The 25,926-nt window shown below is 47.8% G+C and overlaps 1 protein-coding gene across 2 annotated transcripts in view; it reads right to left on the bottom strand.

Annotated features, from left to right (window-relative positions):
* Positions 1-1,100: 1,100 nt before the first annotated feature.
* LOC139392338 (NHS-like protein 3) overlaps positions 1,101-25,926 on the bottom strand; it is an 85,157-nt gene continuing 60,331 nt past the window's right edge. Inside the window, exons 1-9 of one of the 2 annotated variants that reach the window (XM_071140255.1) lie at positions 17,974-18,097; positions 13,295-13,453; positions 12,158-12,201; positions 11,909-12,029; positions 9,092-9,193; positions 8,710-8,873; positions 8,285-8,467; positions 3,001-6,908; positions 1,101-2,681 (exon numbers count right to left, since the gene is read on the bottom strand). In XM_071140255.1, coding sequence (XP_070996356.1) covers positions 2,678-2,681; positions 3,001-6,908; positions 8,285-8,467; positions 8,710-8,873; positions 9,092-9,193; positions 11,909-12,029; positions 12,158-12,201; positions 13,295-13,453; positions 17,974-18,031 — 4,743 coding nt within the window. In that variant the 5' untranslated portion in view covers positions 18,032-18,097 and the 3' untranslated portion in view covers positions 1,101-2,677. Of the gene's footprint in view, positions 2,682-3,000; positions 6,909-8,284; positions 8,468-8,709; positions 8,874-9,091; positions 9,194-11,908; positions 12,030-12,157; positions 12,202-13,294; positions 13,454-17,973; positions 18,098-25,926 lie in introns of those variants that run through there. The other variant, XM_071140254.1, reaches the window with a different exon arrangement.

Here is a 25,926-nt window from a genome sequence, read left to right as displayed (position 1 = left end):
TTACTGAGGAGTGGCTTCCTCATTGGTAGTGCTGCAGAGATTGGTTGTTCTTCTGGAAGATTCTCCCATCTCCAAAGAGGAACTCTGGAGCTCTGTCCAAGTGACCATAGGGTTCTTGGTCACCTCCCTGACCAAGGCCCTTTTTTTCACTGTTATTTTACCTTCATTTAACTAGACAAGTCAGTTAAGAACAAATTCTTACTTTCAATGACGGCCTAGGAAGAGTGGGTTAACTGCCTTGTTCAGGGGCAGAACAACAGATTTTTACCTTGTCAGCTCTGGGATTCAATCTTGCAACCTTCCTACTAGTTACTAGTCCAACGCTCTAACCACCAAGCTACCTTCTCCCCCGATTGCTCAGTTTGGCCAGGCGGCCAGCTCTAGGAAGAATCTTGGTGTTTCCAAACTTCTTCCATTTAAGAATGATGGAGGCCACTGTGTTCTTGGGGACCTTCAATGCTGCAGAATATTTTTTGGTCCCCTTCCCCAGATCTGTGCCTCGACACAATCCTGTCTCTGAGCTCTACGGACAATTCCTTCGACCTCATTGCTTGGTTTTTGCTCTGACAAGCACTGTCAACTGTGGGACCTTATATAGACAGGTGTGTACCTTTCCCTAGCATGTGTTAACAATTAGATTTACCACAGGTGGACTCCAATCAAGTTGTAGAAACATCTCAAGGATGATCAATGGAAACAGGATGCACCTGAGCTCAATTTCGAGTCTCATATCAAATGGTCTAAATACTTAATTAAATAAGTTATTTAGTTTATATTAATTAGCAAAAAAAAAAACACACAAAAAACAACTGCTTTGTCATTATGGGGTATTGTGTGTAGATTGAGGACATTTTATAATTATTTTTTTATACATTTTAGAATAATGTGACATAACAAAATGTGAAAAAAGGGAAGGGGTCTGAATACTTTAGTGCACTACTGTTCATAAGGTACGTCCCAAAAGTTGTTCACCATGTAGGGAATAGTTTACCATTTGCACTCACTGTTTCCGTAGTTACGATCCACAGGCCTGTTGATTTCATGAAGTAAAACTGACTCTGTAAGGCCATCCACAAAAACAACACATTTTGATGAATCAGTTGAACTCAAACCAAAGGTTTAATAATTGGTTGTGAAATGACAGACGCAGGACTAATAAAGAACGTTGTTTTAAAGCAACTTAAAGATTATTATATAGATATTAATAAAACAGGAAATGGTTAAGTAACAGAAAAGCCATCAATATTGTCTTTTGAACGCATGGGAATGGTGTTTAGTGTAAGTAACTATAAGGAATAGCCATATTGTGCCTATCTGCTTGGGTTGTGTCCCAAAAATACACTATATTCTCTGGTTTACAACATTTAAACTTAAAAAAAAATAATAATAATTTGTTGACACACATCGGATAGGTGCAGTAAAACGTGGTGTTTTACACGGTCAGCCATAGTAGTACAGTACCCCTGGTGCAAAAAACAAAAACAATTATTCAACTTGTCGGCTCAGGTATTCAAACCAGCAAACTTTCAGTTCCTGGCCAAACGCTCCACAAGGCTGCTGCCACCATACTAGTACTGTGTGGGGGATACATGTGCCGTTTGGGATGCAGGCCAAGAGATCTAGAATTGGGAAGCAGCTCATTTAGTTGAACGTTAGTTTTCAGAAGGATAAAATGTTTTCTTGCCTAAACTTTAAAAGCTTCATTATCTTACAAAGTGATCTTTTTTATTTTATTTTATTTTTTAAATAAATTTGACAATAGGTCTAATATATAAATGGTATTTTTTTTTAAATATGCAGCTTCTCTTTTTTTCTCATGCGCTACCCTACCTAAGCCTAAATAATTTGTGGTGTCATTGGTCAAAAAACAAAAATAACACATTGATTGACACACACCCCGGATAGGCGCAGTAAAATGTGGTGTTAATTGATTGATTGACACCACAAATGACTTGATTGATCGACGAGATCAAAATATACATTCTGGGAATTACATAATCTGTCATTCCATTAGGAAATAAGATAATTAATTAAAATAATTCAGTGATTGTTTGACTCCAAAAGGGAATCTTTATGAAGATTTTTTTTTTTTAAATTGTCGTCTTGTTATTTCTTTCTCAACTGCAGTGACTGCTACCTTTTTTAACCTCTGGATGACCTCTACTACAAGCACAGCCTTTTGTGCTGTATTTACAAAATCCAGCCGCAGTTTGTCCTTTGTCCTGAGGGTTGCACTGTCCTAGAGCAGACTAAGGGCTCTCTATTCTATCTGTGGCGCTGAAGCTCTTTTAAAGGTATTTTTCCGACTGAGCCGCCATAAAGCGTTTACGGTGAATATTATTCCTCTAAACGCTGGTATATATAATATTTTACATAATAATATTAAATACTCCCAAAATAAAGCTTTAATTTGAAAAGAAATGGGGACCAATGCCATCTTTTTTTGCAAAAATATAAAGGCCTTTTGAAGACATTTTAACTCTGAGTTGACTCTCTCTCTCTACTCTCATTATTCTCTCTCCCTTTCTCTCTCTCTCTCTCTCTCTCTCTCTCTCTCCCCCATGTTTCTCAGGTTCTTGCAGTCCTTGATTTGTTTGTCGTCTTAGTCCCATTCCACAAGAATCCAGTCTTTTTCAAAAAGCGCAATGGTGCTTCCACAATGTTAGACGTCTCCATTTCACCTGGAAAACAGTGGAAATATGTTAAACTTAGAAGTGAGTGCGTCCCAATAGGCACTTTATTCTCTATATATAGTGCACTACCTGTGACCAGAGCCCTATGATATGTTGTGTGTGTGTGTGAGAGAGCGTGGTGTTCGTCTTTAAATAATTTATAAGCATTCAATGAAACATAATCACTGCAAGATCAATTTGATGCACTACCTGCATTACTACCTGAAATAAACAAATTACATTTACTTTACAGCTTGTCTTTTCAAGGAGGTGTAGTTATTAACATGCAGCCAAAATCCTATTCTAGGTGTAGCGCTGATGTTCTTACTTGCTGTCCTCTGTCAGTGCTTGCTGGCCCGCAGGTTGCGCTGTTTCTGTCTCTCCGTTAGCTTCTGTTCCCCTCGGAGACGGAGTGCTTCTCAGTGTAGAACACACAGGCTTCTCCAAGGTGTGAGCTGGTTTCTTAGCCACGGGTGGCGGAATTCTCCTCGGAATCCCAGTTCTTCCAACGTTGCCATTAGCGACTGTGGAAGCCATAGATTGTTCGGAAAAACGCTTGAGTTCCGCGGCTAGGCTCTGCTTTAGGCTCGCCTGTACCTCGGGGGAGGAGGAGGCAGGCGTTTCTATGACAACCTTCTTTGAGCTCCTGGAGAAGATGAAGCTAGCGGTGGTGGTGGTGGGGGTCTTTAGCATCTCACCCCCTTCTGGTAACAATGGGGATAACATTCCTGATTTAGCCCCACTGCAACTGGGAATTGAGATGGAGGATGGCATTCTAAAGCGTGTTGGAAGATTATCTCTGGAAGACATGGCTGCTGTCTTCATTCGGATAGCTTCCTGCATACTCATCGAGGGGGCGATGAGCGTCACCGGGGACGACTTCAGTGGTGGAGGTGTGGATTTTAGCGACAGGGATCTCCGAATTGGTTTTTGGGGTGTTATGTTCTGAGATCCTTGGGTTTGGATTTGGGTTGAACTCTGATTCTGAGCAGGTGGCATCCCACTGTTGGAATTGTTGTCGTCAGAAAGCGCTTTAACGTAGTCTTCGCCAACGTTGACCGATCTGAGACGTACCATTTGAAGCAGAGAGGGTGTGACCAGTGGAATGTTGGCATCTTCTTTGGGAATAGGGACACTCTTGTGCCTAGACAGAAGCTCTTTGCTCCTGGTCTCTCTGTTCGCCAAGCTGGGCTGTCTCCTGAAGATCACCGGGGGTTGGTTCTCAGTTGGGAGAGGGGGTGGGAGAGGGATGTTAATGGGTGGTGGACGTGGGGCATTGTTAGGGAGCACAGAGGGCATCTGATCCTCACATTGTACACGGGGAGGGAGGGGGACATTGATAGGAGGTGGAGGAGGAGGAATACTTGAAGGTGGCACCAAGGCTGTTGTCATTGGTGGAGGAGGAGGAGGAGCTTCCTGGTGTGGGGGAGGGACATCCTCTGGTAAGGGCGGGACTTCCTGTGACTCAGGAGACGTTTCTGTTGGTTGTGGGGTGTCTTCTTGCATTGTGATTGGTTTCTGGGCAGATTGCTTGACCTCTGCCTCTTTTTCATTGGGCTGAACTGGAGAAATGACAGCTGAATCATCTGAAGGAATTAATTGGAGCTCAGCTGATTCAGATTCCTCAAAGCTGGTTTCATCAGTTGGGATTAGAGCATTAGAGTTCAGAATCACCTTTTCAGGTTTATCCTCTTTTGGCTCCATTTGAGTGGAAATGGTTGAAAGATCTGTAGTTTCCCCATTCACAGTTGCTACAGTGAAACCATTCACGGTTTCCTTAACCTCCTCCCCATCCAGAGCTATAATGGACGCCTCCTGGACATCAGCGACTGTGTTACATGTCTCCACCACATCTGCCAAGCTCTCTGTCATGAAGGGAGGGGGAGGAGGTGGAAAGTCCATCTCATCTGGCTCATCAAAGACTGAATCTGCTGGCTCCTCTGGTGGGGGTGGAGGGGGCCAGCAGGACTGTACTATGGGAATCTCTTCCTCACACTCCTCCTCTAACTCAGGTGGGGGAGTGGCCACAGAGTAGGGAGGTGTCTTAGAAGGAGGTGGAGGAGGGTGGTGGGAAGGGGGAGGGGAGGCTGGAGGGGAGACCCGGTCCACTTTGGGAGGCTCCACGGCAAGGGTCTGTGTAGATTTGGTGGGACTTTCCTCTTTAGTGTTTTCAGTAGCACTCCGACCTTCAACCTCCTTAGCTGCTACCTCAACCTCAACTTTCTTAGTGACTACCTCAACTTCCTTAGCGACTACCTCATCCCGTGGAGAACACTTCTCACTCTTGCTGGGTGACTCTACCTTCACCTCTACTGTGACCTCATCAAATGGCGACTTTTGTTGAATATCTGCTGTTAATTGAACTTTAGCTTCTTTTCTAGGAGTACTTTTCTTCATGACAGGAGGGGGTTCCTTCTTTGGAATCATTGTTAAACTAACTTGTGTCTCTAGCCTCTCTTCTTGATCCTTGACCTGTGCAACACTACTACTGCTACTACTACTCTGTTCCTGCTTCTGGTCCTGGATCTCTACACTTGCTTTTACCTTCTCTGCGATCACCGCCAGGCTTCCTTGTTCTTTCGTTTGACTTTCTGTGCTCTCGGATACCTCAGGTGCCTGCTCTAACATAGGCTCAGTCTTGTCTCGGGGAACAATGTGTTTGCTTTCTGATTTTGTCAAAGTAACTTCTTCTACCGTAGCCTGCTTTTTGTTCGAGCCTTCAGACTCCTTGCTAGCTTTAGTTTGAGGTTCCTGCTTTTGCTCAATCATGGCAGCTTGCTCTTTTAGTTCCTGTTGCTCCTGGAGCTGTGCTAGCCTGTTGATGTTGGGGCAAGGCCCACACAGTAGTTCGAAGGTGTGTCTGTTGTGGGCCCAGGTCTCCGGGGGTGGCGGGGAAGGGGCTTTGATTTTGGGGGGTGGCGGAATGTTAAGCAGCTCACTGATCACCATGGATGAAGAGAAACGGACTGGGGTCCCCGTTTCTGGATCTTCTATTCTCATAACAGCCAGGGGTAGGGAGGCCTGCTGAAGAGGGCTAAAGCTGTTTTTCGAGGCCTCTCGATTGACGAGTTCTGAGGTGACTGAAGACAGGGAGGTGAGGGAAGAGGAGACTGAGGCTGCAGAGAAGGAAGCTCTTGAACCAGATCGTTCCGGTTTGACAGGATACTTCTTCTGTTTACCTGGGGAGACGGAAGGGAGGATCCCCTTGGGGGAAAGTGTCGGTGTACCACTCTGGCTGGAGTACCCACTGGAGGGGGACATGGTCCTTTCAAATGTACCCTCCTCTGATGGGGCTTTCTGGGGGGAAGAGCTGCTGGACACTGGCCCCTCTGATTTCCCACTACCTCCATGGGAGGCCTGTGTGGGACTCAGAGGACTAGATGCTGTGGAAGATCTTGTATCATCTAAAGAGTTAAACCCAGATGATTTGGATACAGGGACAGAGCTCTTTGTGATTTCTTTGTAGAGCTCTTTAGAGATCTCGATCGTAACCAAGCTTGTGTCCTCAGCAGCCTCCAACTTCCCACCCGCAGAGTCACTGAGGTCTTTAATCTCCACCAGTCGCCTCTTTATCATCTTCTCATGGTGCAGTGAGTTGGTCCTCCTGGGGGGAGCAGGGGGCAACTTGGACTTCATGATCGACAGACAGCGAGAGAATCTGAAAGAGTCTCCTCCAACATCGCTCATCCCCCCAGATCCAGATAGGACCCCCTGAGCGGTCGCAGTACCAGTACCTCTACTAGTGCTGCTGAGAGCACTAGAGCTTTGTAGGCTCACCTTGTCCTGGTCCCCAGCACCAGGCTGCTGCGGCTGTGTCTCCTGCCCAACGAGGCTCACCGTCTGTGGGTTAGCAAGTCCGAAGCTCCCCTTTGTGGAGGAGATGGCGGAGGAGTTGGACTTGATCGTCTCGGAAGACTGCGAGTGGCTCCAGCTGGTCACTGAGTGTGGGGTCACCTTAGAGCCATTGTCACGGGAACTACTGTCACCATGTGAAACGCTGTCACCGCCTTCATAGCAACCTTCACCGCCCGACCTCCTCGACGACGCAGGGCTGTCCGACGACCCGGACGCCAGGCAGCTCTTGCTGATGGTACGGGCCGTGCCGTTACCGCTGTTTCCACGGGTACGACTGGTGCTGCGGTCAATCTGTATGACGTCGACGGAGGCCGGCAGGTAGGCGTTCGGGATAATCTTAGACATGTAAGTGGCTTGGGGAGAGATGGACATCACCGGACCCTGGGTGGGGGCAAATACAAGGGTCAACATTAGGAGTCATACTATGTAGAGAACTGCAGAGCTGTCATACTATGTAGATATACTGTAGTTTGGCCAAATGTGGAGCTGGAAGCCATTTTGCAGGCTCAGCATTCCATTATCTTTCTAAAGTTTTCCACCGCCGTTGTTGCAACCCCTTTTACTAGCCTGTTCAACCTCTCTTTCACATCGTCAGAGATTCCTAAAGATTTGAAAGCTGCTGCAGTTCTCCCCCTCTTCAAAGGGAATAGCAGATGAGCTGCAAAACCTGGACCCGTACAAATCAGCTGGGCTTGACAATCTGGACCCTCTATTTCTGAAACTATCCGCCGCCATTGTCGCAACCCCTATTACCAGCCTGTTCAACCTCTCTTTCGTATTGTCTGAGATCCCCAAGGATTGGAAAGCTGCCGCAGTCATCCCCCTCTTCAAAGGTGGAGACACTCTAGACCCAAACTGTTACAGACCTACATCCATCCTGTTCTGCCTTTCTAAAGTCTTTGAAAGCCAAGTTAACAAACAGATCACTGATCATTTCGAATCCCACTGTACTTTCTCCACTGTGCAATCCGGTTTCAGAACTGGTCACTGGTGCACCTCAACAAGAAAATTCAACCATTCACAATGAGTATTTTGATCTTAGTTGTAAGTCCAGTGGTTCAGATAGCAAGCTTGGTTTAACATCAGCATCCGATGATCATGTCATTCCAGGGATGCCATTTAACAGACACTTTAACAGACACCAAAACGACTTAGCATGTGTGCATGCTTTTTTCGTTGACACTGAGTTTACAAAACATCAAGGACACCTTTGTAATATTGAGTTGCACCTGCCCCTTTCGCCCTCAGAACAGCCTCAATTCGTCGGTGAATGAACTCTACAAGGTCTCGAAAACGTTCCTCGGGGATGCTGGCCAATGTTGACTCCAATGCAGTTGTGTCAAGTTGGCTGGATGTCCTTCGGGTGGTCCATTCTTGATACACACTGGAAACTGTTGAGTGTGAAAAACCATTGCAGTTCTTGACACAAACCAGTGCGCATTGGTGCCTACTACCATACACTGTTCTAAGGCACTTAAATCTGTTGTCTTGCCCATTCACCCTCTGAATGGCACACATACACAATCCATGTCTCAATTGTCTCAATTGGCTTAAACATCCTTATTTAACATGTCTCCTCCTCTTCATCTACACTGATTGAAGTGGATTTAACAAGCAACATCAATAAAGGGATCATATATTTCACCTGGATTCACCTGGTCAGTTTATGTCATGGAAAGAGCAGGTGTTCCTAATGTTTAATTCACTCAGTGTCGATGACCCCAGCAGGAAGAAACACTGTTCTGAACGGGACTCACCTGCTCCTGGAGGAAGCTGGGGAATCCAGAGGAGCACGAGGAGGTCGTGCCCGGCACGGCCAGAGACTTGGGTCTCTGGGTGGAGGAGAGACGAGAGTCCAGTCCCCTGTGGTGACTGAAGCCCTGGTCGTCCCTGTAAACAGACTGGAGGTGGTGTCTCAACAGCTGCTCCTCTCTGGATGCCTATTTAGGTGAGTTCAGTTGTAATTATAGTATAAATATATTTGCACAAGGCAATAAAAAAAAACATTTTACTAATCGTAATCCGATGTTATGAGATACAATGTAACTACAATTTAGTCATGCAAGTAGCTGTCGGTAAGTGAAAGTACGACACTATAACCAGTAGCACACAACAAATGTACTTGTTCGAGTTATAACGCTGAAAGCCTGATTTTTGATACAGGCTCATATGAAAGCCTCACCTCCAGGTCTGAGAGGTGTACTCTTGCCCCTTCGTAGCTGGCTAGAGGGGTCTCTCCGTCGATGGTGGGGATGACGACCGCACCTGATTGGCTGTCACTACCCTGTCCGACAGAGCCGTTGGGGAGCTGGGAATGAACTTTGTACTCAGAGCCACTGTGAAGGGCTAGAAGGGGGAATAGAGATGGAACACATCTTATCACCTAATTTAAATATGACAGAAGAGTACCATTGATTTGACTTTTTTTTGTCAACGTGCCTAAGAGTATTCATCATGATCACTTTATTTACAAAACTCTGGACATTTATTGGTCTGGGTGACTTTTCTTTGTCAAGTGAAGCTCGGAGTTAAAGCTAGCTGCCATCCAAGGACGAGACATGTACCCAGCTCTCTCTGGACCTGCTGGGGTATGCCCATGATAGTTGTCCTCCTGTTCTTCCTCTTGTCCTGTCTCTTCACTGGGTTCAGAGGCTTGAATGTGGAGCCTGGAAGGATGAGAGGAGATGTTTTTAGAGGAGAGAGAAGGATGAGATAAGGGAGGAGATAAGGGATGAGATGTTTTTAGAGGAGGGAGAAGGATGAGATAAGGGAGGAGATAAGGTATGAGATGTTTTTAGAGGAGGGAGAAGGATGAGATAAGGGAGGAGATAAGGGATGAGATGTTTTTAGAGGAGGTACAATGATGAGATAAGGGAGGAGATAAGGGATGAGATGTTTTTAGAGGAGGGAGAAGGATGAGATAAGGGAGGAGATAAGGGATGAGATGTTTTTAGAGGAGGGAGAAGGATGAGATAAGGGAGGAGATAAGGGATGAGATGTTTTTAGAGGAGGGAGAAGGATGAGATAAGGGAGGAGATAAGGGATGAGATGTTTTTAGAGGAGGGAGAAGGATGAGATAAGGGAGGAGATAAGGGATGAGATGTTTTTAGAGGAGGGAGAAGAATGAGATAAGGGAGGAAATAAGGGATGGATGAGTAAAAATGTGTTGGGGATTTTAAATTAACTTTAGGGAATTTACTGAGGGGGGGGTCGGGGGGGGTTGCAAACTTTTTTTTATATATTTTGTTTTGCTTTGGGAGAGATGTGTTTTTCTTTATTTGGCACAGGGGTTGGTAGTGGGTTTTTTTCCTCCCTTGTTTACATTTGCTCTTCTGCTCATATTTTCCTTAAAAACAATGGCTTGTCTTATTTTTCATATTACCCTAATAAAAAGTTTTGAAAAGTTTGTGAAGGTTTGATATGGTGTGATCATTATTATGCTTTATGCTACTGCAGACCTACGATATGAAGGAAGTGACTCCGACAGTTGAACTTGAGGTGAGGAAGACTGTTTCAGCTCTACCGGAGTTCCTCCTATAATCTGAATGCATATGAACGTCCGATATATTCCTCAAACACCCGGTAAATTAAAAATATTCCCTGTCGTGTTGAACGGCTCCAAATTTTCCAAAAGGAAAATCAGAAATGGCATGTTGTTTTTATAAAAACATTTTTTGCTTGACAAACTGACGCCAATATGACGAAAACCCAGCTAGTGCGCTGGTCCAGTGTCACTTTTGATTATGCCTGCACATCATGGTTCAACAGCAGCCCCGGCCATTTGAAGAATAAGCTACCAGCCAAACAAGCTTGTATGAATTGTACCTCACAAACTCCCCCTGATACTCATCTGGAGGTTGAGCATCTCTATCTCTGTAGTGTCTCTGTATCTATGTAATGTGTTTGTATCTATATAATGTGTCTGTAATGTGTCTGTATCTATGTAATATGTCTGTAATGTGTCTATATCGATATAATGTGTCTGTATCTATGTAATGTGTCTGTAATGTGTCTGTATCTATATAATGTGTCTGTATCTATGTAATGTATCTCTGTAATGTGTCTGTATCTATGTAATGTGTCTGTATCTATGTAATGTGTCTGTATCTATGTAACGTGTCTGTATATATGTAATGTGTCTGTATCTATATAATGTGTCTGTATCTATATAGGTACCCAGTAGACCCAGTAGAGGCCCAGTAGAGACCCAGTAGAGACCCAGTAGAGACCCAGTAGACCCAGTAGACCTAGTAGACCCAGTAGAGACCCAGTAGGTACCCAGTAGACCCAGTAGAGACCCAGTAGATCCAGTAGACCTAGTAGACCCAGTAGAGACCCAGTAGGTACCCAGTAGACCCAGTAGAGACCCAGTAGAGACCCAGGAGACCTAGTAGACCCAGTAGAGACCCAGTAGGTACCCAGTAGAGACCCAGTAGACCCAGTAGGTACCCAGTAGAGACCCAGTAGACCCAGTAGAGACCCAGTAGACCCAGTAGACCTAGTAGACCCAGTAGAGACCCAGTAGGTACCCAGTAGACCCAGTAGAGACCCAGTAGAGACCCAGTAGAGACCCAGTAGACCTAGTAGACCCAGTAGAGACCCAGTAGGTACCCAGTAGAGACCCAGTAGACCCAGTAGAGACCCAGTAGACCCAGTAGACCTAGTAGACCCAGTAGAGACCCAGTAGGTACCCAGTAGACCCAGTAGAGACCCAGTAGAGACCCAGTAGACCCAGTAGAGACCCAGTAGACCTAGTAGACCCAGTAGAGACCCAGTAGAGAACCAGTAGGTATCCAGTAGACCCAGTAGAGACCCAGTAGAGACCCAGTAGATGCAGTAGACCCAGTAGAGATGCAGTATACCCAGTAGAATCCAGTAGACCCAGTAGAGACCCAGTAGAGACCCAGTAGAGACCCAGTAGACCTAGTTGACCCAGTAGAGACCCAGTAGGTACCCAGTAGACCCAGTAGAGACCCAGTAGGTATCCAGTAGACACCCAGTAGAGACCCAGTAGAGACCCAGTAGACGCAGTAGACCCAGTAGAGACCCAGTAGACGCAGTAGACCCAGTAGGTATCCAGTAGACCCAGTAGAGACCCAGTAGAGACCCAGTAGCTGCAGTAGAGACCCAGTAGAGACCCAGTATACCCAGTAGACCCAGTATACCCAGTAGAGACCCAGTAGAGAACCAGAAGAGACCCAGTAGAGAGAGACACATTCTGCTATGAATAAGGCATGTATGAGAAATATTGTACAAATGACCAAACTATACTAGGTCCAAGGCATGATCTATGATTAGCTTTCATTAAAATATGATGAAATGGATATGATAATGAATACTTCCTCCCCCCCCCATACACACACACACACACACACACCTACCTTGGCGTGTGAGCACAGGTCTCGTGGACACAGCCAATCCAGCAGAGGTCACTGCAGTAACAGAATTCCCGGCGGTACTTCCTGACTCCTGAGATCCATCCCCGTGGTTGGGGCTGACATCCTGCAGAGGAGAGGAATGGGGTTTTTAGGGACAAAGTTTTCAATCACTGCAGAAGTTGTCTGCTCCTTGCTCCTAGTTCTCAGTGGACCAGTACCAGCCGTATGGTTTCAAATGACGCCACTACTTACTGCGTCACTATGGTCCTCCTGAAAGTCCACTCCTTTGTTGTGTTCTGTAGGAGGGACAAAGATGGTTTTTCAGATATTCCCTACAGCTCTGAGATCTAAATACCCCTTCTTCCATTAGTGTCTATTGAGTGTGTGTCATGCAGGGTGTAGTGTGTAGTGTGTCGTAGTGTGTTCTGTGTAGTGTGTTCTGTGTAGTGTGTTCTGTGTAGTGTGTTCTGTGTAGTGTGTAGTGTGTAGTGTGTTCTGTGTAGTGTGTTCTGTGTAGTGTGTTCTGTGTAGTGTGTTATGTGTTCTGTGTAGTGTGTAGTGTGTAGTGTGTAGTGTGTTTAACCCCTCCCGTGCCTCTGTGTGTAGTGTGCAGTGTGTAGTGTGTTGTGTGTTGTGTGTTTTGTGTAGTGTGTTTTGTGTAGTGTGTTGTGTGTTGTGTGTTTTGTGTAGTGTGTTTTGTGAGTGTGTTGTGTGTTTTGTGTAGTGTGTTTTTTGCAGTGTGTTGTGTGCAGTGTGTGTAGTGTGCAGTGTGCAGTGTGTAGTGTGCAGTGTAGTGTGTAGTGTGTAGTGTGTGTAGTGTGTTTTGTGTAGTGTCACTACCTTCTTGTTGCAGTATCTTTAACCCCTCCCGTGCCTCAGTGTGTAGTGTGCAGTGTGCAGTGTGCAGTGTGCAGTGTGCAGTGTGCAGTGTGCAGTGTGTAGTGTGTAGTGTGTTGTGTGTAGTGTCACTACCTTCTTGTTGCAGTATCTTTAACCCCTCCCGTGCCTCAGTGTGTAGTGTGCAGTGTGCAGTGTGTAGTGTGTAGTATGTAGTGTGTAGTGTGCAGTGTTTAATGTGCAGTGTGTAGTGTGCAGTGTGTGTAGTGTGCAGTGTGTGTAGTGTGTAGTGTGTAGTATGTAGTGTGCAGTGTGTAGTGTGCAGTGTGTAGTGTGCATTGTGTGTAGTGTGTAGTGTGTAGTATGTAGTGTGTAGTGTGCAGTGTGCAGTGTGCAGTGTGCAGTGTGTGTAGTGTGCAGTGTGTAGTGTGCAGTGTGTGTAGTGTGCAGTGTGTGTAGTGTGCAGTGTGCAGTGTGCAGTGTGCAGTGTGTAGTGTGTAGTGTGCAGTGTGCAGTGTGTAGTGTGTAGTGTGTAGTGTGTAGTGTCACTACCTTCTTGTTGTAGTATCTTTAACCCCTCCTGTGCCTCAGTGTGCAGGTCTTCCAGGTACTGAGGGCGGTTGCCCTCGATGAACACATTCTCCTGGTAGTGTGAGGAGGCTGTGTAGTGAACTGTCAACTTCTTCTGTTCATCCAGACACTTAGGACCAGCTAGAGAGAGGGGAGGGAGGGAGGGAGGGAGGGAAGGGTTGAGAGGGAGGGGGAGGGAGGGAGGGAGGGAGGGAGGGAAGGGCGAGAGGGAGGGGGAGGGAGGGAGGGGTGAAGGGGAGAAAGGGAGGGAGGGGGGGAGGGGTGAAGGGGAGAAAGGGAGGGAGGGAGGGAGGGAGGGAGGGAGGGAGGGAGGGAGGGAGGGGGAGGGAGGGAGGGAGGGAGGGAGGGGAGGGAGGGAGGGAGGGAGGGGGGCAAGGGGAGAGAGGGAGGGAGGGAGGGAGGGAGAGAGGGAGAGAGGGAGAGAGGGAGAGGGAGGGAGAGAGGGAGAGGGAGGGAGAGAGGGAGAGGGAGGGAGGGAGGGAGGGAGGGAGGGGGGAAGGGGAGAGAGGGAGGGAGGGAGGGAGAGAGAGTAAGGGAGAGAGGGAGAGGGAGGGAGAGAGGGAGGGAGAGGGAGGGAGGGAGGGAGGGAGGGAGGGAGGGAGGGAGGGAGGGAGGGAGAGGGAGGGGGGAAGGGGAGAGAGGGAGGGAGGGAGGGAGAGAGAGTAAGGAGAGAGAGGGGGAGAGGGAGGGAGGGAGGGAGGGAGGGAGGGAGGGAGGGAGGGAGGGAGGGAGGGAGGGAGGGAGGGAGGGAGGGAGGGAGGGAGGGAGGGAGGGAGAGAGTTTAATCCAGGATGAAAACCAGTACCTAGGAGATGTTGTAAAATGCTGACATGATAAAGGGTTGTGACTGAGGATCAGATGGTAGAGGTTCTGGTAGTGTGCTTACATACAGGACACCCTACAGACTGGAGTAGCTGCTCAGTGACTGGCACCCGGGGCTTTAGAATGTATTCCAGTACCTAGCAACACTGTGTACGGTACTAATGAAGGCATTACAGCTCTAGAACATCCTGACCCTTAATCAGAGTACACTGACTCCCCTTTCTGGTCTTCCATCCAATACCACATTATCTCCTGCTGTCTGTCCTTCTGCTCCCCTTTTCACCTTTCCTGACCCTTTAGCCTCTGTCTGTCTGTCTGTCTGTCTGTCTCTCTGTCTCTCTGTCTCTCTGTCTCTCTGTCTCTGATTAATAACGATTTGATTTATTTAATTTGTGTCTCTCTGTCCCACCACCAGTCTCTCTGTCCCACCACCAGTCTCTCTGTCCCACCACCAGTCTCTCTGTCCAACCACCAGTCTCTCTGTCCCACCACCAGTCTCTCTGTCCCACCACCAGTCTCTCTGTCCCACCACCAGTCTCCCACCAGTCTCCCTGTCCCATCACCAGTCTCTCTTGGTATGTGTGTATCATTTGCGTCTCTCCACACACTCAATGCTCTGTTTGGGGCACAAGCTGCCAAGTGAACTTACGAGCGGTGTGTGCGTGTTTGTGTGTGACAGTCTGCTAGGCAGACGTCCCGCCTTAGCCACCCCGGAGGGCTAACCCCAGATTGTTTAATCCCCAGCCTTTTCTCACCCTAGGTAGTCCATATGGGCGAGGCATCCCAAATTGCACCCTATTCTCTTTAAAGTGCACTAGAACACATAGGCACCCTGGTCAAAAGTAGTGCACTACATAGGGAATGGGATGTAATTTGGGATGTAGCCTTGGTATGGTTCCAAGATAAACATGCTGCTGCCTTCCTAAGTGGCCAGGGAACTCAACAGAGAGGTTAGAGTAGCGAGGAGACAGAGAGGTTAGAGTAGTGAGGAGACAGAGAGGTTAGAGTAATGAGGAGACAGAGAGGTTAGAGTAGTGAGGAGACTGAGAGGTTAGAGTAGTGAGGAGACAGAGAGGTTAGAATAGTAAGGAGACAGAGAGGTTAGAGTAGTGAGGAGACAGAGAGGTTAGAGTAGTGAGGAGACAGAGAGGTTAGAGTAGTGGGGAGACAGAGAGGTTAGAGTAGCGAGGAGACAGAGAGGTTAGAGTAGCGAGGAGACAGAGAGGTTAGAGTAGCGAGGAGACAGAGAGGTTAGAGTAGCGAGGAGACAGAGGTTAGAGTAGTGAGGAGACAGAGAGGTTAGAGTAGTGAGGAGACAGAGAGGTTAGAGTAGTGAGGAGACAGAGAGGTTAGAGTAGTGAGGAGACAGAGAGGTTGGAGTAGTGAGGAGACAGAGAGGGTAGAGTAGTGAGGAGACAGAGAGGGTAGAGTAGTGAGGAGACAGAGAGGTTAGAGTAGTGAGGAGACAGAGAGGTTAGAGTAGTGAGGAGACAGAGAGGTTAGAGTAGTGAGGAGACAGAGAGGTTAGAGTAGTGAGGAGACAGAGAGGGTAGAGTAGTGAGGAGACAGAGAGGTTAGAGTAGTGAGGAGACAGAGGTTAGAGTAGTGAGGAGACAGAGAGGTTAGAGTAGTGAGGAGACAGAGAGGTTAGAGTAGTGAGGAGACAGAGAGGTTAGAGTAGTGAGGAGACAGAGAGGTTAGAGTAGTGGGGAGACAGAGAGGTTAGAGTAGTGGGGAGACAGAGAGGTTAGAGTAGTGGGGAGACAGAGAGGTTAGAGTAGTGAGGAGACAGAGAGGTTAGAGTAGTGGGGAGACAGAGAGGTTAGAGTAGTGAGGAGACAGAGAGGTTAGAGTAGTGAGGAGACAGAGAGGTTAGAGTAGTGGGGAGACAGAGAGGTTAGAGTAGTGAGGAGACAGAGAGGTTAGAGTAGTGGGGAGACAGAGAGGTTAGAGTAGCGAGGAGACAGAGAGGTTAGAGTAGTGAGGAGACAGAGAGGTTAGAGTAGTGGGGAGACAGAGAGGTTAGAGAAGTGAGGAGACAGAGAGGGTAGAGTAGTGAGGAGACAGAGAGGTTAGAGTAGTGAGGAGACTGAGAGGTTAGAGTAGTGGGGAGACAGAGAGGTTAGAGTAGTGGGGAGACAGAGAGGTTAGAGAAGTGAGGAGACAGAGAGGGTAGAGTAGTGAGGAGACAGAGAGGTTAGAGTAGTGAGGAGACTGAGAGGTTAGAGTAGTGGGGAGACAGAGAGGTTAGAGTAGTGAGGAGACAGAGAGGTTAGAATAGCGAAGACTGAGGGCTGTTCTGGGACAAAAGACAGAAAGGGAACAACCCTTTGTGACCTTTTAGTTCAGTTAGTCCTCTGTCACCATCTTTCACCAGTCCTCTGTCACCATCTTTCACCAGTCCTCTGTCACCATCTTTCTGTTTCTAGTCTTTCACCAGTCGTCCTCTGTCACCATCTTTCACCAGTCCTCTGTCACCATCTTTCTGTTTCTAGTCTTTCACCAGTCCTCTGTCACCATCTTTCATCAGTTCTCTGTCACCATCTTTCTGTTTCTAGTCTTTCACCAGTCCTCTGTCACCATCTTTCACCAGTCCTCTGTCACCATCTTTCTGTTTCTAGTCTTTCACCAGTCCTCTGTTACCATCTTTCGTCAGTTCTCTGTCACCATCTTTCTGTTTCTAGTCTTTCACCAGTCCTCTGTCACCATCTTTCACCAGTCCTCTGTTACCATCTTTCACCAGTCCTCTGTTACCATCTTTCTGTTTCTAGTCTTTCACCAGTCCTCTGTCACCATCTTTCTGTTTCTAGTCTTTCACTAGTCCTCTGTCACCATCTTTCACCAGTCCTCTGTCACCATCTTTCACCAGTTCTCTGTCACCATCTTTCTGTTTCTATTCTTTCACCAGTCCTCTGTCACCATCTTTCACCAGTCCTCTGTCACCATCTTTCACCAGTCCTCTGTCACCATCTTTCACCAGTTCTCTGTCACCATCTTTCTGTTTCTAGTCTTTCACCAGTCCTCTGTCACCATCTTTCACCAGTCCTCTGTCACCATCTTTCTGTTTCTAGTCTTTCATCAGTCCTCTGTCACCATCTTTCACCAGTCCTCTGTCACCATCTTTCTGTTTCTAGTCTTTCACCAGTCCTCTGTCACCATCTTTCACCAGTCCTCTGTCACCATCTTTCACCAGTTCTCTGTCACCATCTTTCTGTTTCTAGTCTTTCACCAGTCCTCTGTCACCATCTTTCACCAGTCCTCTGTCACCATCTTTCTGTTTCTAGTCTTTCACCAGTCCTCTGTCACCATCTTTCTGTTTCTAGTCTTTCACCAGTCCTCTGTCACCATCTTTCACCAGTCCTCTGTCACCATCTTTCACCAGTCCTCTGTCACCATCTTTCTGTTTCTAGTCTTTCATCAGTTCTCTGTCACCATCTTTCTGTTTCTAGTCTTTCACCAGTCCCCTGTCACCATCTTTCTGTTTCTAGTCTTTCACCAGTCCTCTGTCACCATCTTTCTGTTTCTAGTCTTTCACCAGTCCTCTGTCACCATCTTTCACCATTCCTCTGTCACCATCTTTCTGTTTCTACACTGATAACATGAAAGAGGATTCAAGACATATCTGATCTCTCAAACATCCACCCTGTTTGATCTCATGTCTATAAACAGGTAGTGTAGAGCCTCTCAAACATCCACAACAAGTTGCTCCTCAATCAGACACAAGACTACACCAAAGAGCCTATTAACCAAACAAGTCATCGAACATAAAACACACAATCTTCCAGATCAGCGAAAACATAACTCCCATCTTCACTCACCTTTCTTCTTGAAGACGGAGAGCAGAGAGCGAATGTTTTTCCTCAAGTACACCACCATGTTTACACTGAGACCATTACAAGGAGGAGAGGTAGAGACGAGAATAAACGTCCAACCAAAAGTTACTATTTTATACTCTGTGGACTGGAATCAACCCCCCCCCCCCCCCCCCCCCCCAAAAAAAAGAGAGAGATCAAGAAAAGTGTCTAGTGGTTCTGGATAAAAGTGTCTGTGAAATAATGTACAATCTAGTTGTAGGCTACCTACTCAAACCTCTACAGGTCTAGTTGTGTTTGTATTCTCTGTCTGGGTCTAACTGGTCTGTCGTAGAATTACAGAATCATAACGTCTTGGGCTCCTAGTCGCTGTCAATAACAGTTTTGGCGAAAAATGACCAAAATCTTTTCCCAATCTACAGAGGTCAGTAGTAGTCGTCTTTTGGCTGTCTCTGTCTTGTCTGTTTTGTAGTGGTCTGCAATAGTCTGTGGTAGAGTTAAAGAGTCACGGTGTTTAGTCCTCGTTAGCCTAGCTAGCTCAGTGACAGAATGACTGGTTAGCCCCTAAGTAGGTTGGACACAAGGAGCCTTGCATGCACCCTGAGCCTGGTAGCCAATCCGCTGCTTTATCCTTCCCTCCTTTAGAACGCCCCTCTCTATTGTCAGACAAGGACAAACCCCCTGAGCGAAACGGCTGTCCAAGTTTTGTCTTGTGTTGCTGAGCCTAGACACACGTGCACAAAGAGACGCACACACACACACACACACGAAGAGACGCACACACACACACACACACGAAGAGACGCACACACACACACACACACGAAGAGACGCACACACACACACACACGAAGAGACGCACACACACAAAGAGACGCACACACACACACACACACAAAGAGACGCACACACACACACTTGCACACACTTGCACACACTTGCACACACTTGCACACACTTGCACGCACACACACACACACACACACACACACACACACACACACACACACACACACACACACACACACACACACACACACACACACACACACACACACACACACACACACACTCCTCTCCCCCAGGAGTTCCTTGTTAATGCCAACTGAGTTTTGAGTCTTAGAATGAGGGGGGACCCGTTTACGTACTGTACTCCCACAAACACTAGGGCGTTGGTGCTGGGTTGTTGGTGCTGGGTGTTGGTGCTGGGTGTTGGGACTGGGTGTTGGGGCTGGGTGTTGGGGCTGGGTCATTGGGGCTGGGTTGTTGGGGCTGGGTTGTTGGGGCTTGGTTATTAGGGCTGGGTCATTGGGGCTGGGTAGTTGGGGCTGGGTTATTGGTGGTGCTGGGTTTTTGGGGCTGGGTTGTTGGGGCTGGGTTATTGGTGGTGCTGGGTTGTTGGGGCTGGGTTATTGGTGGTGCTGGGTTATTGGGGCTGGGTTATTGGTGGTGCTGGGTTGTTGGGGATGAGTTTTTGGGGCTGGGTTATTGGTGGTGCTGGGTTGTTGGGGATGAGTTTTTGGGGTTGGGTTGTTGGGGCTGGGTTCTTGGTGGTGCTGGGTTGTTGAGGCTTGGTTATTAGTGGTGCTGGGTTGTTGGGGATGAGTTGTTGGTGCTGGGTTGTTGAGGCTTGGTTATTAGTGGTGCTGGGTTGTTGGGGATGAGTTGTTGGGGCTGGGTTCTTGGTGGTGCTGGGTTGTTGAGGCTTGGTTATTAGTGGTGCTGGGTTGTTGGGATATGACCCAGTGGGGTCAGATCAGAAGACTGGAGGCGTAGATTAGTAGGGGGCGTGGCCTTAATATAGTTGTTTTTGGCCACCCGTGAGAGTTAATATAATTCCACATGTCTATCAATATCATTCCAAAACATCAATGTATTATATATAATATGTCATAAACAATCTTAATATTCAAGGAGAATGTGTAAAATACCCCCCAAAAAATTAAGGAACGTTTTAATTGGAAGTATGTAAACATCTCATTGGTGGCCAATAAGATATATTTGAAAGCCACATCCTTTGAATTACATTAAAAAAGACCCAGCTGATCAGTTGGTGCTGGGTTATTAGTGCTGGGTTATTAGTGCTGGGTTATTAGTGCTGGGTTATTAGTGCTGGGTTATTAGTGCTGGGTTATTAGTGCTGGGTTATTGGTGCTGGGTTATTGGTGCTGGGTTATTGGTGCTGGGTTATTGGTGCTGGGTTATTGGTGCTGGGTTATTGGTGCTGGGTTATTAGTGCTGGGTTATTAGTGCTGGGTTATTAGTGCTGGGTTATTAGTGCTGGGTTATTAGTGCTGGGTTATTAGTGCTGGGTTATTATTGCTGGGTTATTGGTGCTGGGTTATTGGTGCTGGGTTATTGGTGCTGGGTTATTGGTGCTGGGTTATTAGTGCTGGGTTATTAGTGCTGGGTTATTAGTGCTGGGTTATTAGTGCTGGGTTATTAGTGCTGGGTTATTAGTGCTGGGTTATTGGTGCTGGGTTATTGGTGCTGGGTTATTGGTGCTGGGTTATTAGTGCTGGGTTATTAGTGCTGGGTTATTAGTGCTGGGTTATTAGTGCTGGGTTATTAGTGCTGGGTTATTAGTGCTGGGTTATTAGTGCTGGGTTATTAGTGCTGGGTTATTAGTGCTGGGTTATTAGTGCTGGGTTATTAGTGCTGGGTTATTGGGGCTGATCAACTCATTATGAAAGTAAATAGTACCTGACTGATGGTTGAAGTAACCCATGTTTGGGTTATTCACGCAACCCGACTGGCTGAGTCCAAATAACCCAGCGTGTGTTCTGTCTAATATTTACCAAGAGCTGGGTTACCAAAGAAGCCAAATTGGGTTGTTCTTTAACCCAGCATTTGTTTTAGTGTGTACACACACACACACACTCACACACGCACACGCACACACATACGCACACACCAAAAACACCTGTACACCCTCGTCCCATACAAGAACCAAAACAAAACAATCTTAATTAACAGCAACCTAAACGATGTTAAAGATTGGAAACGTGCCATTACACTGAGTACCGCGGCAGATGCCTCTGTCGCAGACAACCAACAGAGAGGTCAGAGTTGGATAGAGCAGCCTGAGATGGTGTGTGTGACATCAGAGAGGTCAGAGATGGTGTGTATGTGTGACATCAGAGAGGTCAGAGATGGTGTGTATATGTGACAGCAGAGAGGTCAGAGATGGTGTGTATTTGTGCCAAAAACAAGTTATTTTTTATATTCTCACTCATTCTTCCTGGTAGATTCTCACATGCCCTCCAGCTTATGGACTAAGTGCTGGTTTTAGCTATAAATAGCCATCATCATATTCTCAGTTCACATCAGCTCAGATAATTGCGCATCCCCTTTTAAGTCTGCTTGACAGTATACCAATGTTCCACTCGTACCAGAGCTTTGACTCTCTTCCGCTCGACGGCTGCATCTATCCTGAATTAAGAAGCCCCCCGCAGGGGGACTAGAGCTAGGTTACACTCCCAGCCAGCTGGATGGATACCCTTGTAAAACAGTTACCTAGGCCCCTGCAGATCTGTGCAGATACAACTATCAGCAGATTGATATTTACATCTATTCGTCAACAAATTGTAACTCTGCTTAAATCCACTTTCATCCAACGCAAATGTAAGATACGCGTTTTTTTTTGGTTTGTTGCCAGCTGTCGTTGATTCTTGATAAAGGAAACAGTTTGAGTCTTTAGATGGGTACTAGACGTATCTAAATCATTTGTGTGAGACGACACAAATAAAGTATCACTCCTCCACTGCTCTGGCTGCCCAGTCCGGGGTGCTCCTCCTCTGCTCTGGCTGCCCAGTCCGGGGTGCTCCTCCACTGCTCTGGCTGCCCAGTCCGGGGTGCTCCTCCACTGCTCTGGCTGCCCAGTCCGGGGTGCTCCTCCACTGCTCTGGCTGCCCAGTCCGGGGTGCTCCTCCACTGCTCTGGCTGCCCAGTCCGGGGTGCTCCTCCACTGCTCTGGCTGCCCAGTCCGGGGTGCTCCTCCCCCCATCTGCTGCCCAGTCCGGGGTGCTCCTCCACTGCTCTGGCTGCCCAGTCCGGGGTTCTCCTCCCCCCATCTGCTGCCCAGACCGGGGTGCTCCTCCTCTGCTCTGGCTGCCCAGTCCGGGGTGCTCCTCCCCCCATCTGCTGCCCAGTCCAGGGTGCTCCTCCACTGCTCTGGCTGCCCAGTCCGGGGTGCTCCTCCCCCCATCTGCTGCCCAGTCCGGGGTGCTCCTCCCCCCATCTGCTACCCAGTCCGGGGTGCTCCTCCACTGCTCTGGCTGCCCAGTCCGGGGTTCTCCTCCCCCCATCTGCTGCCCAGTCCGGGGTGCTCCTCCACTGCTCTGGCTGCCCAGTCCGGGGTGCTCCTCCGCCCATCTGCTACCCAGTCCGGGGTGCTCCTCCACTGCTCTGGCTGCCCAGTCCGGGGTGCTCCTCCCCCCATCTGCTACCCAGTCCGGGGTGCTTGGCAGTGCATTAAAGGGTCTAAGCCAGTGGTGGGGGCTGAGCGGAGACCTCCAGGGGAGCAGCTTTAGAGATGGGCCCACTGCCAGTAAGAATTAACCTACTATAGTCAGTCTTACCTAACTATCTTATCACCCCTCACTCCCTGCTGTTGGTCTCTCTCTCACTCCTCTTGTCTCCTCTCATTCATATCATGTCCCTACTGTCTCTCTCTGTCTCTCTCATTCCTTCCACTTCTCTCTCTCTCTCCTATAACCCAGAACACACAGTCTCCTATAACCCAGAACACACAGTCTCCTATAACCCAGAACACACAGTCTCCTATAACCCAGAACACAGTCTCCTATAACCCAGAACACACAGTCTCCTATAACCCAGAACACACAGTCTCCTATAACCCAGAACACAGTCTCCTATAACCCAGAACACAGTCTCTTATAACCCAGAACACAGTCTCCTATAACCCAGAACACACGGCCTCCTATAACCCAGAACACAGTCTCTTATAACCCAGAATACACAGTCTCCTATAACCCAGAACACTCTTCCCCCACCATTTTCCTGTCACACACCGATCTTTGCTCTGTCTCTGGTATCTTTTTATGGGCCCCTTGTTGTTCCACAGGCCCCTTATTTTAATATTCATTAGAAGACCTATAGAGACACCATCTGGCCCAGGGGGAGGGGAAAGAGGAGAGAGGAGAGAGAGAGGGGGAGAAGGGGGAGAGGGGAGAGGAGAGAGAGGGGGGAGAAGGGGGAGAGGGGAGAGAGGAGAGAGGGGGGAGAGGGGATAGAGGAGGGGGAGAGGTGAGAGGGGAGAAGGGGGAGAGAGGAGGGGGAGAGGTGAGAGGGGAGAGAGAGGGGGGAGGAGGGGGAGAGGTGAGAGGGGAGAGAGAGGGGGAGGAGGGGGAGAGGTGAGATGGGAGAGAGAGGGGGGAGAAGGGGGAGAGAGGAGGGTGAGAGGGGAGAGAGAGGGGGGAGGAGGGGGAGAGGTGAGAGGGGAGAGAGAGGGGGGAGTAGGGGGAGAGGTGAGAGGGGAGAGAAGGGGGATAGAGGAGGGAGAGAGGAGGGAGGGGAGATAGGCGGGGGAGAGGGGAGAGAGAGGAGTTCAAATCCAAGTTTATTGGTCACACACAGAGTTGCATGCGTTCTAGAATGTGCAGCAAATTGCTGATGTTTGTAGCTCCAATGACTAACAAACACAAATGCACAGATAATCAAACCATCTGTTGTGGTAGAGACAGTTGTTTTGGAGTTCACTCAATGAGCAGAGTCATGAAAGAAGTTCCTAAATCACCTACGAAGTGACTAGAAGATGACCGTCCTCCTTTCAGAAGGTCAAACCACCAATCAGAAGACAGTCAGTGTTTAGAGCACCAATAAAACAGTCTCATTGAGGGAGCAAAGGTTAAGGCAACTTCCACTCCACGTTTACAGCCCTCTCCACAATGTCTGTAAAATTGTTAAAGGTTTAGGACAAGAAAACTAGGAGGACGGGGAACATGAATATTAGACAGAGACAGCTGGCCCATCTTTAGCACAGTGGGTCGGTCTAAATGGGGGGGGGGGGTTTGGATGAATATTTACCTGCGGGACTCAAGGGGGAAAAAAAGGCTGCTGTGGGGGGGCCTTGAGGTGGGGGGCCTTGAGGTGGGGGGCCTTGAGGTGGGGGGCCTTGAGGTGGGGGCCTTGAGGTGGGGGCCTTGAGGTGGGGGGCCTTGAGGTGGGCGGCCTTGAGGTGGGGGACTTGAGGTGGAGGCCTTGAGGTGGGGGGCCTTGAGGTGGGGGCCTTGAGGTGGGGGCCTTGAGGTGGGGGACTTGAGGTGGAGGCCTTGAGGTGGGGGGCCTTGAGGTGGAGACCTTGAGGTGGGGGCCTTGAGGTGGGGGGCCTTGAGGTGCCAGGGTCTTGAGGTGCCAGGGTCGACTCTGATCCCTGTCCGTCTGTGATATTGCAATTGCCTGGAATGGATAACGCAATACAAAATGATGTCATGTATTATATTGTCCACTAGATGGTGCTAGTGTAATGTATTATATTGTCCACTAGATGCTGCTAGTGTAATGTACTATATTGTCCACTAGATGGTGCTAGTGTAATGTATTATATTGTCCACTAGATGGTGCTAGTGTAATGTATTATATTGTCCACTATATGCTGCTTATGTAATGTACTATATTGTCCACTAGATGTTCCGAGTGTAATGTATTATATTGTCCACTAGATGTTCCGAGTGTAATGTATTATATTGTCCACTAGATGTTCCGAGTGTAATGTATTATATTGTCCACTAGATGGTGGTGGTGTAATGTACTATATTGTCCACTAGATGCTGCTAGTGTAATGTATTATATTGTCCAGTAGATGGTGCTAGTGTAATGTATTATATTGTCCACTAGATGGTGCTAGTGTAATCTAGTCTCTCAATCTTTTTTTGCGATTCGAACCATGAAAAAGCCAGAATAAATCAATTGATGAGGACATCCAAAATCATGAGCTGGCCTGTAGGACATAGGAACAGCTGGTGTATTAAACTATTCTTTAAAAGCTTAAGAGTATCCCTCTTCCTCTTCCCACTGGGAGAAGTATTGAACCAGTTAGAGGATATGATTACCACTACCAGCTACCACTACCAGTTACCACTACCAGTTAGCAGTTACCAGTTACCAGGTTACCAGTTACCACTCCCAGTTACCAGATACCAGTTACCAGTTAACACTACCAGTTACCCATTCCCAGTAACCAGCTACCACTAACCAGCTCCCTTACCACTACCAGTTATTAGTTCCCACTACCAGTTACCAGTTAACACTACCAGTTACCCATTCCCAGTAACCAGCTACCACTAACCAGCTCCCTTACCACTACCAGTTATTAGTTACCACTACCAGTTACAATTTACCAGTTACCACGACCAGTTACCAGCTCCCACTTACCACTACCAGTTACCACTTACCACTACCAGTTACCAGTTGTTGTTAAAGGGAAGGTGTGAGTTTGTTTCCTGGCTGACCTCTATCTTGTAGTTAAAGGGAAGGTGTGAGTTTGTTTCCTGGCTGACCTCTATCTTGTTGTTAAAGGGAAGGTGTCAGTTTGTTCCCTGGCTGACCTCTATCTTGTTGTTAAAGGGAAGGTGTGAGTTTATTCCCTGGCTGACCTCTATCTTGTAGTTAAAGGGAAGGTGTGAGTTTGTTCCCTGCCTGACCTCTATCTTGTTGTTAAAGGGAAGGTGTGAGTTTGTTCCCTGCCTGACCTCTATCTTGTTGTTAAAGGGAAGGTGTCAGTTTGTTCCCTGGCTGACCTCTATCTTGTAGTTAAAGGGAAGGTGTCAGTTTGTTTCCTGGCTGACCTCTATCTTGTTGTTAAAGGGAAGGTGTCAGTTTGTTCCCTGGCTGACCTCTGTACTCCACATCAGGAGAGAATAAAGAGCGCTGAACCATGAGAGAAACAGAGCCATGTTCCACCTCATTACCTCACTCCTGACTGGCCAAAACCAGTGT

This window comes from Oncorhynchus clarkii, chromosome 32 (assembly GCF_045791955.1).
Source record: "Oncorhynchus clarkii lewisi isolate Uvic-CL-2024 chromosome 32, UVic_Ocla_1.0, whole genome shotgun sequence".
Classification (NCBI taxonomy): Eukaryota; Metazoa; Chordata; class Actinopteri; order Salmoniformes; family Salmonidae; genus Oncorhynchus; species Oncorhynchus clarkii.
This window is presented reverse-complemented; position numbering and strand designations above follow the sequence as displayed.